The sequence below is a fragment of the Pithys albifrons genome, chromosome 4, assembly GCF_047495875.1.
Source record: "Pithys albifrons albifrons isolate INPA30051 chromosome 4, PitAlb_v1, whole genome shotgun sequence".
NCBI lineage: Eukaryota > Metazoa > Chordata > Aves > Passeriformes > Thamnophilidae > Pithys > Pithys albifrons.
Window position 1 is genome coordinate 49,009,292 of NC_092461.1, and position 15,307 is coordinate 49,024,598.

The 15,307-nt window shown below is 49.9% G+C and overlaps 1 protein-coding gene across 1 annotated transcript; it reads left to right on the forward strand.

The window, feature by feature from the left end:
* Positions 1-9,408: 9,408 nt before the first annotated feature.
* Positions 9,409-15,107, forward strand: KLF10 (KLF transcription factor 10). Its single transcript, XM_071554054.1, has 4 exons — positions 9,409-9,551; positions 11,559-11,798; positions 11,896-12,769; positions 13,648-15,107. Exons 2-4 carry the CDS (start codon positions 11,568-11,570, stop codon positions 13,905-13,907), a joined length of 1,365 nt encoding a protein of 454 aa, XP_071410155.1. The 5' UTR covers positions 9,409-9,551; positions 11,559-11,567; the 3' UTR covers positions 13,908-15,107.
* The last annotated feature ends 200 nt before the right edge of the window (positions 15,108-15,307 follow it).

Sequence of the window (15,307 nt, forward strand, 5' to 3'; positions counted from 1 at the left end):
TAGTACCATGATGCCAAGGGTGTGGTACGTGAGCCAGGCATTTGGCAAGAGACAGCAGCAGGACATGGGAGAGCTCAAGGCCTGCAAGCATATACAGGAGGAGTGTATTGGGGTGCAAGGAGCCAACTGGATGCACTTTAGTATGTATCATGTGTAGGACATGCTACCTTCATTTTTTCACCTTAATTTTCCTATCTAGGGATTGTTTGCTGGAATATAAACTAACAGGTATGCAGTAGGATCAAGTATTAGCATCAACAAACTAACACTGCAGGAGCTATTGACATCTCTATCTCATCTGTCATATGGTGCCAAAGCTAGTCAATAGTTCAAAAATAATTAAAGGTAGATTTAAAGAAAAGAAGGTCCTTTGATCACAGGACTTCTGTCAAAATACATGTCATGGTTTAAACCCTGCCAGCAACTAAGCACCACAAGCTGCTTGCTTGCTCCCTGGCAGTGGGATGGGAAGAGAATCAGAAAAGTGAGAAAACCCAGGGATTGTGATAAAGACTGTCTAACAGGGAAAGCAAAAGCCATGCACACAATAAAGCAAAACAAAGAATTCATTCACCCTTCCCCATGGGCAGGCAGGTGTTCAGCCATCTCCAGGGAAGCAGGGTTCCATCACATGTAATGGTGACTTGAGAAGAAAAACGCCATCTCTCCAAACATCCTCCCCTTCCGTCTTCATCCCCTGGCTTTATATGCTGGGCATGATGCTGTATGGTCTGGAATATCGCTCTGGTCCGTTGGGGTCAGCTGTCCTGGTTGTGTCCCCTCCCAGCTCCCTGTGCACCCCCAGCCCCCTCACTGGTGGGGTGAGAAGCAGAAAAGGCCTGAACTCTATGTTAGTGCTGCTCAGTGATAACAAAAACATACCTCTGTTATCAACACTGTTTTCAGCACAAATCCAAAACACAGCCCTAAACCTGCTACTATGAGGAAAATTAACTCTATTCCAGCCAAAACCAGCACTTTCTCCACCCCTTATTCCACACCATTTATTTCATGCTCAGGTTCCACACTCTCATAGAACATGACATTCTATGGTGTGGAATATTCCTTTGGCCAGTTTGGTCAACTGTCCTGGCTCCCTCCAGGCTTCTGTGCAGCTCCTCCCCGGCAGAGCATGGGAAAGTGAAAAGTCCTTGACTTGGGGGAAGCACTACTTAGCAACAACAAAAACATCAGTGTGTTATCAACATTATTCTCATAATGAATCCATAACACAGCACTGTACCAGCGACTGATACAGCCCAAACCAGGACAATACCTTTAATGGGAGGTATGGAAATATGGCTACCTGTGTTAGGAGGAAAGGCAAAGCTGTCCCTGCTGACTTTTTCATTATGTCACATAACACTATCATCTCAACTTCTTCATACCTCCAGGATTTAGCCCATCAGAGGAATTTTTGAAATGCAGCGGCCATTAGGTCACACTGTAACAAGCAAATTCTGTTCTGGCATGAAAAAGCACACAAATATGTTTCTAACACTTCTATTGGAAAAAACATCTATTTGATAGTAGCAGGAACAGGTGGCTTTGTTAGCTACACAAGCTCATTCTACAATGCTTAAAGGCTGTTTGCTTCTCATCATACTGGATGACAGTTCTGCTTCTGAGTATCTGATTTTGATAGCAGAAATTTGAATTGATCAGTTAGGGTTTTATACTGAATAGTTTTAATAAATCGTTACACTGGGAAAACTCTAAATATAATAAATACACCATTTCAAGGGGTGGAATGCACAGACCTGTATGTTATCCTCACAAGCAGAAAACATTCTCAGTTGTATTTTCTGACATTTTCCAAGTTCTATCTCTAAATAATGTCACTTTGCCACACTGTTCTACAGCTCTCCAAAGGTATCCATGTGGTTGTGAAATGACAATCTCCACATGACATAACATGTTGCCCTTTACTGGAGGTATCAACAGAACCACCAGCATTGCACACGTGAAGAAAGACTACACAAGATATTAAACAGAAATAAACACATGGTTACACAGTGTGTGAACCATGAAGTGAAATAGGAAGGATAATTTAAATTGAAAGAACCAACAAGTCTTTCCACTATCAATTCCTGGTTTCTGCTACAAAGGATTCACAGGATTTCTTGGACCAAGACATGCAGTGAGTATGTGACTTGTCTGGCTTGAGCTGACCAGATACCTGTTCTGGCTGACCTTCCCAAAAGACAGATGGGAAGCAGGGCTGTAGCTGGTACCACCATCCTGTGCATCCTGTCCTGTGAAGAAACACAGCCACAGGACCTGAGGAAATTTCTAGCTGGCATACAACCTAATCTTACACTGAAGGAATTGAATATAAAACCTCTCACAATTTGCCATGTTTATTGAACTGGTCATTTACTCACCTAGGTACTTTCTGCCCTGACTAAAACAGCCACCTATCCCACAGTCTTATGTGCAACAGGTACACACCAGAGGTTAAAAAAGTACCCCTTGATGCCCTGTCATGTGGAGTGGAAAATGTCTCTTGCTTATTAGTATAGAAGCCAGAGAGTTAAGGATAAAGGAGCAACTTAAACCACCTTCTTAATTCCACATGCCAAAGCCAAGATAAGCCCCAGATTAAGAGAGCTGTGTTTCTTAAGAGCAGAGTGAATGCAGGAGACCACAGTTCTGCCTGACTTAGGCTCAGTCCTTAGACTGCAGTTACAAAGCTGGCCAGTAATTTATCTGCCATGTTGACAGTTTTATTCTCTAATTTATTGTTCCAATCCCATGACAATTTAGCTTTCCACATCAGAAGAAAAAGACACTCCATCCCTGAAAGTGTTCAAGGCCATACTGGATGGGGCTTTGAGCAACCTGGTTTACTGGAAGGTGTTCCTGCCCATGGCATGGGGGTTGGAACTACATGATCTTTAAGGTCCCTTCCAAGCCAAATCATTCTGTAACCTGCAGGCTGGACAAGTGTTTTGGGGGGAAATGTAAACTTTATATATAGTGTAATAGGCACACAGAAATAATCCCCAAGTGCTTAACAGTCAAAAACCTAAACATCGTCCTCACAAAAAAAGCCAGATGCGTCCATTTCCTCCTGGGCAGCATAAAACCACATCCCTAGCTTCTCTGGGAAACTAAATGGAAAATACTTGTGAATTGACAGGGATCCTTTAGCTGCTTCCAGTGTCTGCCAAGGAAAATCAGCTTCACTGAAAAGAGCTACTTGCCAAAAAGGAGTTTCTCTTACCTGCCCTTGGCTTCATTAGGGGTGTTTGAGGTTTCCCCTCACTCCACCAGGCTGTCTCCTATGGTAGCAGTGCAAACATCAGTGCTGCTGACAGCCTCTGAAGCTTTCCACTGAGCAGGCACGGCAAGACTGGAACTGTGGTGACTCAGGAACAGCCACAAATGCTCCAGAGACAAAGGGCCATGAGCAATACTGTGTAAAATGCACGTATGCAGAAACTGGGGTGAGGATCATGTAGGGCTGGGGAGGAACATGGCACTGCCAGGAAAACAGGAATTGCTCTATCTGGCAATGAGACTGGTAAAGCAAACTAAAACCCATTAATGCAAATCTTAATGACAAAGTTTTGTTTTTCACTTGGTACTCTAATAAGCAATTGCAGAACCAAGGAAAAACAGATTTTTCCTAAGGTTGGGATATATGAGGAAAACAGAGCATGAAGAAGGGAAAAGAATTTGGAGTAGATGAAAAAGCTGCCTTGTTGCTGATTATGTCTTCCCTCTCCCCAGTTATCCGATATATAAAGCTCTGCAACTGTTGTCTCTAGCAGCATAGACAATTTTCTAATTCTCAGTAAATGAACAGGAGCAGTAGTAGGCATGCCAGGAAGAGAGAACAGGCCCACACTGTACAACCCTCTCTTGCCCTGGATTCACTGCCTGCTGCCTCCGGCCCTCCTTCCACCCCCTGTACATTCTCTGTTTGCTCCCTTTCCTTCCGTCCTTCCTCTCATGTTTCCCAGCTGCCATTTCAGAGCTGCCTTTCCCTGGCCACCCCCTCAGCTTCAGCTGCTTTCAGACACCCACCACATCACTCTGCATATGAAAATGAGCCATCACATTTTCCAGCCTCTGAAGCAAGAGATTATTTTTGGGAGATGTGGTTTTGACAGTTCTGCCCTGCAGTTCACAGGCAGAGCATAAGGCAAGGGGAGAAGAGGAGGGAAGGTATAGCAGTTGAACACACGTGAAGGGCTCCTGGCTGTGCACTCAGAGGGGACCGAAGGTCTCTGGTGGGACACAAAGCTCCCATGGACTATGGGAGCCAAGGAATAGATGTCTCCTCACTTCCTGGGGCTGCTCTTTCCCAACCCAAGGCCAGCTGCTAGCAGCACAGCTACAGGACATGCCACTGAGATGACAGTCGAGCTTGCTTGTGGAGGACAGGCACACCAAAGCCCCTCTCCACCCTCTCACATGCAGTCCCTCACCCCACTGCATCCCAATACCCCACATCACCTGGTAGACTTTTACAGAGCCCATACTCCCTGCCAAACCCAGACCTCATCTGAACATCTAGCCTAGAGGTCCTGGGGTGGGGAAGTGTAAGAGGATTTTGACCTACTAGCCCAACCCCAGACTTTCTGTGCCCTTTGACTGCAGCTGGTCAGTGCAAAATGCAAATCCTGCAGGGCCAGAAGGTCCTGTGCATGGGGATGGCAGCGGCAGCAGCAGCAGACAAGCACTGACATGGTGGGAACAAAGCCCTGGGGTGAGACTCTCACATAGGCAAAATGAGCAGGAGGTCTCCTGAGTAACCAGATGAGCTGAGAGTGAGGTGAGGTGTAGCTGCAGAGGGTTGCTCTGGAAATTAAAGTTGAAACAAACTAGTTTAAAGAAGCAAAGAAAGGGGGCAGTTGGAGGGCAGGGCTGAGAACACAATGGGATGGAGTGGCTGGAGGAGGAAAACATTAGGGAGAATCCAGAAATGGCTGAGGAGGCAGTGGGATATGAGCGGCCATAGGTGGTGTGGAGCAGGCTCCAGCAGGTGCAAGTTACTGAGAATGGTCACAGGGAGAAGCTTTTATGGTCCAAAAGCAGTACAGAAGTCATGGGAAGGAAGGTGCATTAAGAGGTATTAAGAAGCAGAGTGTGTGGTAGAGCACGTGAGACTGGCAGCTGGGAAAGGTGGGCCATGGAAACCTGTGGAGAATTCCTGCTGGAAGGGGTGCCACCAGCAGCAAGGGCCATCCTGCAGGACCCACAGCAACAAAGAGCTGAAAGAGTTTACTGGGAGGATGGGCAATGAGGTAAAGCAAGGGCAGGGGGAGAGAGAAGAGTGGGAAAAGGACAAAAGAGAACAGGCCACCTGAAGCACGAGTTGCTGTTGCAAGATAGCCCTTTGTCAGCATTGGTCATATCCTACTTCACATCACATAAACTGAGAGAGATACGGCCAAAACTCCAAAGTATTTACAACAGCTTTGTTCAGTGTACCCTGGAAGTCACTCTTACAACAAATCTAAAAGGCACATGATCCAGCTCAAACATTGCTATGCTAGTTTCTTCATATTTCCATTTTATATGAAATGTATTCCCTCCAAAGAGCACTTTAGTTGTAGAAAATTACTGCAGAATTACCTTAACTTCCTCAAACAGTCTAGTACATACCTCCAACACCTTGCCATACCAAGCAAACTAAAAAAGGCAGCAGTATTTCATGTTATGGACCTTTTGTTCATGTTGGCAACCGGGTTTTTGTCCTAGTTCAGCAGGTGAGACCAGTTTATCACTGTGTGGGGGTGATTAGAGCTATGTATTCTACACTGTCTATTAATTTCCCAAGAACTGTTAACAATGGACCATTTGCAGCAGCTGCCCAGGGCACACCCGACTCCTCGGGGTGTGAGCTGGGTGTGAAAGGCACGTGTGAGATAAGAGCTGTGATAACTCCCCTCCAGGGAGTCGTTAGCACCTCCACACCCAGCCTGAGGGGGCGTGTCTGCTAATGGGCCAGCAACGATTCCGAAATACCCCATGACTCACAGAGTCAGATCACCCATTGTGGAACTCCCTGCCCTGAGGGAGGTATTGAGTGCTCCCACTGGGACCTGAGGGTACATAATCTTGGGGTTTGAAGACCTCAGGGAACCACTCATCAGATCCCGAGGAGGATCAGAACCTTGACAGGAGGAGACCACCACTCTTGACCAGACTGTGACCATCATCTGCACCAACAGGTTATTTCACTTGCTTTTGCTTTGAACTTGGGGGGAACCACGTGGGTCTCAGCACAGGGGCTAACAAACACCATTGTGTTTGTACCCCAGGGTGCTGGGTTATACTTCTGGGGTTTGTGGGTTAAAACCAATTTATCTTTGTGCCATTGCATTTATTGTAATATTGTTATTAGATTGTAGCTCTGACTTATAATCTCTTTTGTGTTGTGTTTGTTTCTCCTGCTGGTTTACATTTAAACCAGCACAGTTTTTAACACTAAAGTTCTCAGTATGTCAGTAAAAGCTTTACATATATCCATTGCATACAAGTAAGGGTGAAAAAGTGACAATTTTCTGCTGAATATACAGGCAGGAGCTATTAGTTTTGTGAGTGAATTTATCACACAAGCTTAAACTGTAATGCAGGTGCAACTTTTACAGATTCAGTTTCAGGGAAAATAATATGCTTTAAATGAGATTTCAAAATGTTTTAAATAAAACCAATTACAATCACAAAAACCATGACAGAACTTACCACAAACAGAAGACACAGAATTTCACCAAGAACTATTGTGCATTAGTGCCACCATCTTTATTATAGAAGAATTAAGCAGAATGGAAGAATACTGGACCATGAAACCATTGAGAAGTGGAAGGACAGGAAGAGTCACAGAATCAGTTAGGTTGGAAAAGACTTCTGAGGTCTTAGAGTCAAACCTATGACCAAACACCACAACTAGACCACAGCACTAAGTGCCACATCCAGTCTTTCCTTAAACTCCTCCAGGGATGGTGCCTCCATCACCTCCCTGGGCAGCCCATTCCAGTGTCTGACCGCCCTTTCTGTGAAGAAATGCCTCCTAATGTCTAATGTAAACCACTCCTGGTGCAACTTGAGACTACGTCCTCTCATCCTGTCACTGGTTATCTGGGAGAAGAGACTGACCCCACCTGGCTACAACCTCCTTTCAGAGTTGTAGAGAATGATAAGGCCACCCCTGAGCCTCCATTTCTTCAGACTAAACACCCCCAGCTCCCTCAGTTGTTCCTCATAGGACTTGTGCTCCACACGCTTCACCAGCTTTGCTGCCTTTATCTGGACCTGCTCCAGCACCTCAATGTCCTTCCTGAATTGAGGGGCCCAGAACTAGACACAGCACTCAAGGTGCAGCCCCACCAGTGATGAGTACAGAGGGACAATCACTGCCCTGGTCCTGCTGGCCATGCCATTCCTGATATAGGCCAGGATGCCATTGGCCTTCTTGGACACTGGGGGACACAGCTGGCTGATGTTCAGCTGCTGTCAACCAGCACTCCCAGGTCTTTTTCTGCCAGGCTACTTTCCAGCCATTCATCCCCAAGCCTGTACTGCTGCCTGGCATTGTTGTCACCAAAGTGTAGGACCTGGCACTTTGTGTTATTGAACCTCATACCACTGGCTTCAGCCCAAAGATCCAGCCTGTCCAGATCACTCTGCAGAGCCTTTCTATCCCTATCCAACTTGGTGTCATCTGCAAATTTACTTGATCCCCTCATCCAGATTATCAATAAAGATACTGAACAGGCCTGGGCCCAACCCTGATCCCTGGGGGACACCACTAATAACTGGATGCCAACAGGATGCAGCACCATTCACCAGCACCCTCTGGGCCCAGCCATCCAGCCAGTTCTTAACCCAGCCAAGAGTGCCCCTGTCCAAGCCATGGGCTGCCAGCTTTTCCAGGAGAATGCTATGGCAGATGGTGTAAAAGGCTTTGCTGAAGTTCAGGTAGACATATCCACAGCCTTCCCCTCATCCACCAGGAGGGTTCACCTTGTAATAAAAGGAGATCAGGTTTGTAAGACAGGACCTACATTTCCTAAACCTATCCTGGCTGGGTTTGATGTCTTGATTGTCTTGTAGGTGCCATTTGATCAAACTCAAGATCTTCTGCTCCATAACCTTGCCAGGCAATGAGGTCAGGCTGACAGGTTTGTAGTCCCCCGTATGTTCCTTCTGGCCCATATGGGAGTCACACTGTCCAACTTTCAGTCATCTGGGACCTCCCTGGTCAGACAGGACTGATGATAGATGATGGAAAGTGGCTTGGTGAGCTCTTCTGCCAGCTCCCTCATCTCCCTAGGATGGATCCCATCTGGTCCCATAGACGCAGGGGCATCTAAGTGGCACAGCAGGTGACTACTTTCTCCTGGATTACAGAGAGTGCATTCTGCTCCCCATTCCTGTCCACCACCTCAGGAGGCCAGTTGTCCTGAGGATAATTGGTTCTGCTATTAACACTGAGGCTAAGAAGGTGTTTGAAAAAAAAGAAAAAAGAAAAACGCTTTGAGCGAGGCTGGACCGCCCGGGAGGAGGAGAAGGAGAGATCTCCCAAGTGAAAATGAGTAAGTAGGAAAAATGGAACTGAACCACAACGAAGCATCAACAGCGTTTCTAGAGCAGAGCCCCCCTCAGCTGCAGCCTGGCTCGGATCCGACTTCTCTGCTCCTGACACATAGCGCCGCCCTTTCTGCTCTCGTTAAAACTTTCTGACGGCAAAAAGGACTCGCCTTAAACCCTGCAAGGACCATAACGTATGGCAGGGCTCTCGCCCTCCTGGCGATCAGTGGTGATCCGGCGGAGCCGCTCCCGAGCCGCCAGGGCGCAGCTGCCGGGAGCGGGCGGGGGAGCCGTGGGGCCGCCCTGCCCGGGGGCTCCTTCGGAGCTCCCTCGGGCAGCCGCGTCCCGGCTGGACACGGACAGCGCCGGTGCTGACCCGGGGTGTCCCGACGCGCGGCAGCGACCCCCAGCCCGAGGGTATTGCCAGGACACAGTCGCGGGTTCCCGAGCGCGCTCAGCCAAGGGGATGGGCCAGAAAGTCTCGAGGAGATCGGAGCGATCGCGCCGCCCTCCTCCGCCTCTCCCCCCACTCGCGGCCCCGCTTCACCTCTGCGTGGCGGGGAGCGGGGGCCGCGCTGGGGAGGTTACTCCCGCTTCCTCCCCCGCCGCCCTGTGACCTCATGCGGGAGGAAGCGCCGGGCCGCCCCCGCCGCTCCCACACGGATGCCGGAGAGGGCAGGGCCGGGCAGGGCAGAGGCCGGAGGGGCCGCCCTGACTCAGCCCCCGCGGACACGCCGCGCTGACACTCCGCACACGCCGCCGAGCGGCCGCCGATCACGCGCGGGCGCTCGGCACCCATTGGCCGCCGCCCCACACACCTTTGCCGGCGATTGGTGGAGGGCGGCTCGGGGCCCCGCCCACCCCCCCGCGCGCGGGCCCCGGGGGCGCGGCCGCCCGAGCGCGAGCGGCGAACAAAAAGAGGAAAACCGGGAGACCGGCGGCAGCGGCGGCAGCGCGGGGCAGGCTCGGCTCGGCTCGGCTCGGCTCGGCTCGGCTCCGCTCCTCCGGTGAGCGACACGGCACCCGGGGGGGACGCGCGGCTGGGCACGAAGGGAGTCCCCGGGGATGGCGCCGGAGGGGGATCCCCAGGGCACGTGCTGGGGCGACCCGGGGGGGAGGAGGGACCCTGGGCGGCGGCACCGGCGGGACACCGGGCTGGGGCGGCGGCACCGGCACCGGCGGCACACGGGGCTGGGGCGGCGGCACCGGCACCGGCGGCACACGGGGCTGGGGCGGCGGCTGGACAGGATGAGGCGCGGCGGAGTCTGAGGCTGCTGTCGGAGAGCCGCACGCGGTGAGAGCCCTCCGAGGGCCAGGATGGCGAGGAAAGCTGCAGGATGAAGGGAGGCAGGGAGAGAAGACGCCGGAAACCTGTTGGCAGCGCCGGTCCAGCTCCGCGCAGCCCCTGTGCCTGCCTGCCCTCCCGGCCGGGGGCGCCGGGCTCGCCGGCTGCAAGTGCCAGGCGGCGGCGGAGGAGGAGAGAGCCGAGGGGATCCCGGCGCCACGCGGGATGTGCGGCGCGGGGCAGGAAAGCCGAGCGGCGCTGCGCGAAGAGCCGGCCGCCGCCCCCGTTCCCGCTCCCCGCGGGGACGCCTCTTCGCTTCCCTTCCCCCCCCCCCTGCGGGAGGCGCCGGGTGTGGCGGCGGTGACCCGAGCCCGGCCCCCGCCCGCCGTGACGGCTCGTCCCGCCCTCCCTGCCTGCCTCCCTCCCTCCCTCCTTCCCGCCCTTCCCTCCCCGCCGCGCGCCGGGGCGGGGGCGCCGCGCGGGGAACTGGGGGAAAGGTCGGCGCGCGGCAGTGCCCGATCACGCTTTGTTCACGTGCCCCGCCCCGGGCCGCGCCTTGCGCGGCACCAGCCAATGGGCGCCCGGCGCGGCTCTGGGGGAACCTATAGGGGAGGGCGCGGGCGGCTCGCGCGGGGGTGGCTGGCGGGGTGCGCTGAGGTGAGGAAGGCGCGCGCCAATAGGCGGGGGCGGGGCCCGGGGCGGGGCCCGGGGCGGGGGCTGAGCCACGCCCACCCTCGCTAAGGGGATGCGCGCGCGCGCGCGTGTGTGTGAATGTGTTTATTCACAGGGAGTGTGCATATATAAATACATATACGTTAGGGCATAGGTTGGACTCGATTGGTCTCTTCTCTCAGGCAACCAACAGTAGGACAAGAGGGCACGGGCTTAAGCTCTGCCAGGGGAGGTTTAGGTTGGATATCAGGAAGAAGTTCTTTACAGAGAGTGGTCAGGCATTGGAATGGCCTGCCCAGGGAGGTGGTGGATTTTCTGACCCTGGAGGTTTTTAAGGTGAGAGTGGACGTGGCACTTAGTGCCATGATCTAGTAATCAACATGGGGTTGGATTAAGAGTGGGACTTGAGGATCTCAGAGGTGTCTTCCAACCCAACTGATTCTATGACCTCAAAAAGTCTTTTCCAACCTGGTTGATTCTGTGATTCTTGTGAGAGAGGTGGATCTCTCCAAGCTGGTGATGTCCTTGCATGTATGCATGTGTGAGAGAAAGTCTCTGAGTATTCTCCAGAACATTTTTGGTAGCTAATACCTTCTGAGAGAAATGCTCATCATTTGATCATTTGACTGGTCAGAACCAGCCCCAGTGAAGTCCTTTCTCACGTGCTGCAATCAGCAGTGCTGAAGGCTGTGGCCAGGGAGAAATGGAAGGAGGGTGGAGTGGTGGAGGAAGTTTTGATTTACTGTTTTGGAGGGGGTGAAAATTTTTCTTAAGCTCTCAGACACAGTTCTTGCAACATGGTGTACCGTTAACATACTTAAAATCTGGATGAGTTCTTTTGTCTCGAGAAAATATACAATTTTCATGCCATGGCCAGATTTCTCCACTAACAACTTCATAAAAATATATGAATAAAAAAGAGGGCAGGTATATACAAGCACATGAAGTGTATTTATCTTTCACAGTTTGTTTTCAGGATGCCTTCTTATAAGCAGCTGCAAAATACTCAAACTTAGCATCAGGTTTAAAGTTTCCTTTTTGCCTCTAACCAAAACAGGAGTAAGAAATGGAAATGATGACTGAGAAACAGAGAGATACCAGGTATTTCTGGAACAATACACCTGAAAAAAGTGATTATGAGGCTGTAGAAGCCCTTATTTCTATGAGTTGCAACTGGAAATCAGACTTCAAGAAACATGCAGAAATGAGACCTATAACTCCAGCGTCTGATATGTCAGAGGAAAGTGATGAGGCTTTGCTTCCTGGAGCAGCTGACTTCAGTGCAATACCAGCATTTGTAAGTTTTTGAATTTGTATGTGTGCTTGTTTTTAACAATTAGTGGTGATGTGTTGTTGACATGCCCCCCCTTACTGTATCTCTCTCCCCTGCACAGTGCCTGACACCCCCCTACAGCCCTTCTGACTTCGAGATGTCGCAGCTGATCCATCCACTCGGCAAGTCGCTGTCTGAGGCTGCCAAGTCTGCTCTGACTGCACCTCGGAGAGAGGCAGAGAGGTCTCTGGCAGCCAGGCCTCTGAAAGCTCAGGCGACGAGTGTTATCCGTCACACGGCTGATGCCCAGCTCTGTGATCACAAAACCTGCCCAGTGAGAACAGCCAGTGTGCTCAAATACCAGGATGGTGCTTTGAGGGAGGCAAGAAGTAAACAGGAGGCCACAGCAGAGCGCTCCGCGTGTTCCGCCGTGGTGTCGAGTGGAGCCGGTGCTGAGAGCGGTGAACTGTCGGTGGCAGAAGGAAGAACCACAGAACCAGCTGCTGGTCCAGTGGCCTTGACAAAGCCCTCAGTCAGCAGGGACGAGCCTGTCCCTGAACCAACACAGCAGCCAGCGACAGCAGCACCACCATCCCCTGCCCAAGGCAGCGGAGCCCCCTCCGTGCCAGTGATTTGCCAGATGGTCCCACTGCCTGCAAACAACAACGTTGTGACGGCCGTCGTGCCCAACACCGCGCCAAGCCCGCAGCCGCTCTGTCAGTCCATGGTCTTCATGGGCACCCAGGTTCCCAAAGGTGCCGTCATGTTTGTTGTGCCCCAGCCAGTTGTGCAGGGCACAAAGGCTCCCATTGTTAGTCCAAATGGCACGAGACTGTCTCCCATTGCCCCCGCTCCTGGCTTTGTACCTTCCGCAGCAAAAAACACTTCTCAGCCTGATTCTTCAAGAATAAGAAGTCACATTTGCAGCTACCCAGGATGTGGGAAAACATACTTCAAGAGCTCTCATTTGAAGGCTCATGTCAGAACACACACAGGTTGGTCAGTGCTGCTGCACATTAACCACAGGTTTTTAAACTAATTTTTATATACACAGCTTGTTACGGTTCTAGCAATTACTGGATCTGTTCATGGAACAAATTGTGAGGCAGCAATTAAATACTTTTTTTTGTCAACATGCATTATAATGCTGCCTAATCTCTGACAGGAAATCAACCAGAGGGGAAGTTGAGTCAGCAGTTTGTTTGTGCTGGACTTGCTTCGTATTCAGTAATGCCTCTGTGGAAGCAAGACCTTGCCCAATGCAGAACATGCTTTTCCAGAGTTAAACGTGCCTTGTTAAGCTTCTCCTCAGGAATGCCTTTGCCAGAAGTGGGTAAAACTTGGAGCTTCTTTTATGCAACAGTGTAAGGATCCACTCCAAATTATTCCTATCTTGGTTATTTTAGAATAACTTTTCCACACCTTAGCCCGTAATTGCAGTAGCAGGAAGAGTCCTGTGTATTTTCTCATAGGCTCACAGTGCAGTACCAGAGCCTGTTACATAAAACATCATTGCAGGCTGCATTTCAGAGAGGAGTTTTGGGCGTGCTGACTCATCATCATCTGCAGTTCCTGTGGAGCTAAGTTAAATCAGCTGTCTTGAGATGTAAAGACCATTTCAAGCTACTTTGTTCCATGAAATTTTTAACTCATTGTCACACCAGGCCTTGAGGGTAGTGAGTCTGGATGTTTAAATCTTGGTACAGAAACAATTTTTCATATTTCGTGTGTGTAATATTTATGTAGATTTTTGGATCAACTGCCATAATAGAAACTTTCTTTTGAAAAAGTCAGGTCCTGCCAGTTGAGACAGTAGCATTTGTTGCTCTGCTAGCGCTCACTGGGTTTTTCCCTTTCTTTTTTTTTCTTTTAGGAGAGAAGCCATTTAGTTGCAGTTGGAAAGGCTGTGAGAGGAGGTTTGCACGGTCTGACGAACTGTCTCGCCACCGCAGAACACACACTGGGGAGAAGAAGTTTGCCTGCCCGATGTGCGAGCGGCGGTTCATGCGCAGCGACCACTTGACCAAACACGCACGTCGCCACTTGTCGGCGAAGAAGTTACCGAACTGGCAAATGGAAGTGAGCAAGTTGAACGATGTTGCTGTGCCACCAATGTCTGCAACTGCCCAGTGACAGGACTTGCTCTGAAGATGGTGGAATTAACTGTTGCTGCTGGGATAGGCCGGCTGAAAAAAGGCTTTTGCTCCTGGTCTGTGGTTCTCTCACGCTGGCTGCTGAGACCAGTGCAGAGAGGCAAAGGCAGCCTGTGCTCAGCCACAAGAAGTGTTGCTGGGAGAATCAGTGGTTGACTGGAATAGCGAGTGTCTTTTGCACTAGTAGGGAGAAAGAGAGAAAGGGAAGGTTCTAGAGCAGAGCAGCCACATTGTGCCAGTTCTGAATTTTGCAAATTACTTGTGTATACTCTAGATCAGTCCCACAGAAGTGTTCGTGAAGGTTTGCTGCTGATGCCTGAGACCAACTCATTTTAGCTGCCAGTTGTCAGTCTTCAGTAGGCGCAGACTAGGACAGCAGCAGCATATAGGCACAGGCTTGAAAGCCCAGAACCCACCTGCGTAAGATAATCTAAATCAGTTTTCTTACTTCTGCCACCTTTTCCTGGTAGGGATCTTTTCCTCCTAACTGTTCTCCAGCCCCATCATAACTGATGATTTGGGTGCCAGACTCCTGGAGAGTTTAGGCCTCTCCTGCATGGGGTGCTTAACACATCGAGCTTTACACGGCTGTCCAGAGGGGCTTGGGCAGCCAAAGGGCAGGAACGTTTCTGAATCCTCATGAGTTTTGTAATATTTTCCCAGCTGCTTTGTTAAGCTTTGTGATTGTTACAGCTGGTTATACCTGGGCATTGCACGATGCTTCGGCTTTTGTGTTACTTACACTTTCCTTTCCACCTTCTCACTGTGCTTGTGATGAGCAGATACAGGGCACTTTGAAGCGAAACGTGTTAACTGAACTACTCTAGTTGATTAAGGGAGAAACCCAAGAATCTTAAGCTTCTTGATTGTGTTATTCTTTGAAAGGCAGTTTATGCTAAAAATAAAACAGATATATTACGTATTGTATGAAATTAGAAAGTTGTGATTTGAAAAGCAAAACAAGGCAGCAAAGACACCAGCCTACAATTTAAACTAGCTTTTGTGACAATGCATCAATTTTCACTATTTCTATTTTATCATATTATATTGAGGACACATATCAGAAAGTGAATGGTTTGAAAATAGTGTATTAGGTATGCTTTTTGTGACTACTTCAAAGATTTGCACATTTCTTATGTTGTACTTTATACTTTGTTTACAATAAACCAATTTTCTTTAATATAGACCTTTTCTTTTTAATTCATAGCACATCTTAACCCTTTGCAAGGAAAATAACCTCAAAATAAAATTGTCTTGACCAATGGAACATAATCCCTTAATTTTTGGTATTTTTTAAGCACTATAAAGCCCACAGGAGTGGAATTTCAAGCCTGCGCTTACTATTCTGCATGTCTGTTTTGTTGTGGTTTGGGGTTTTTT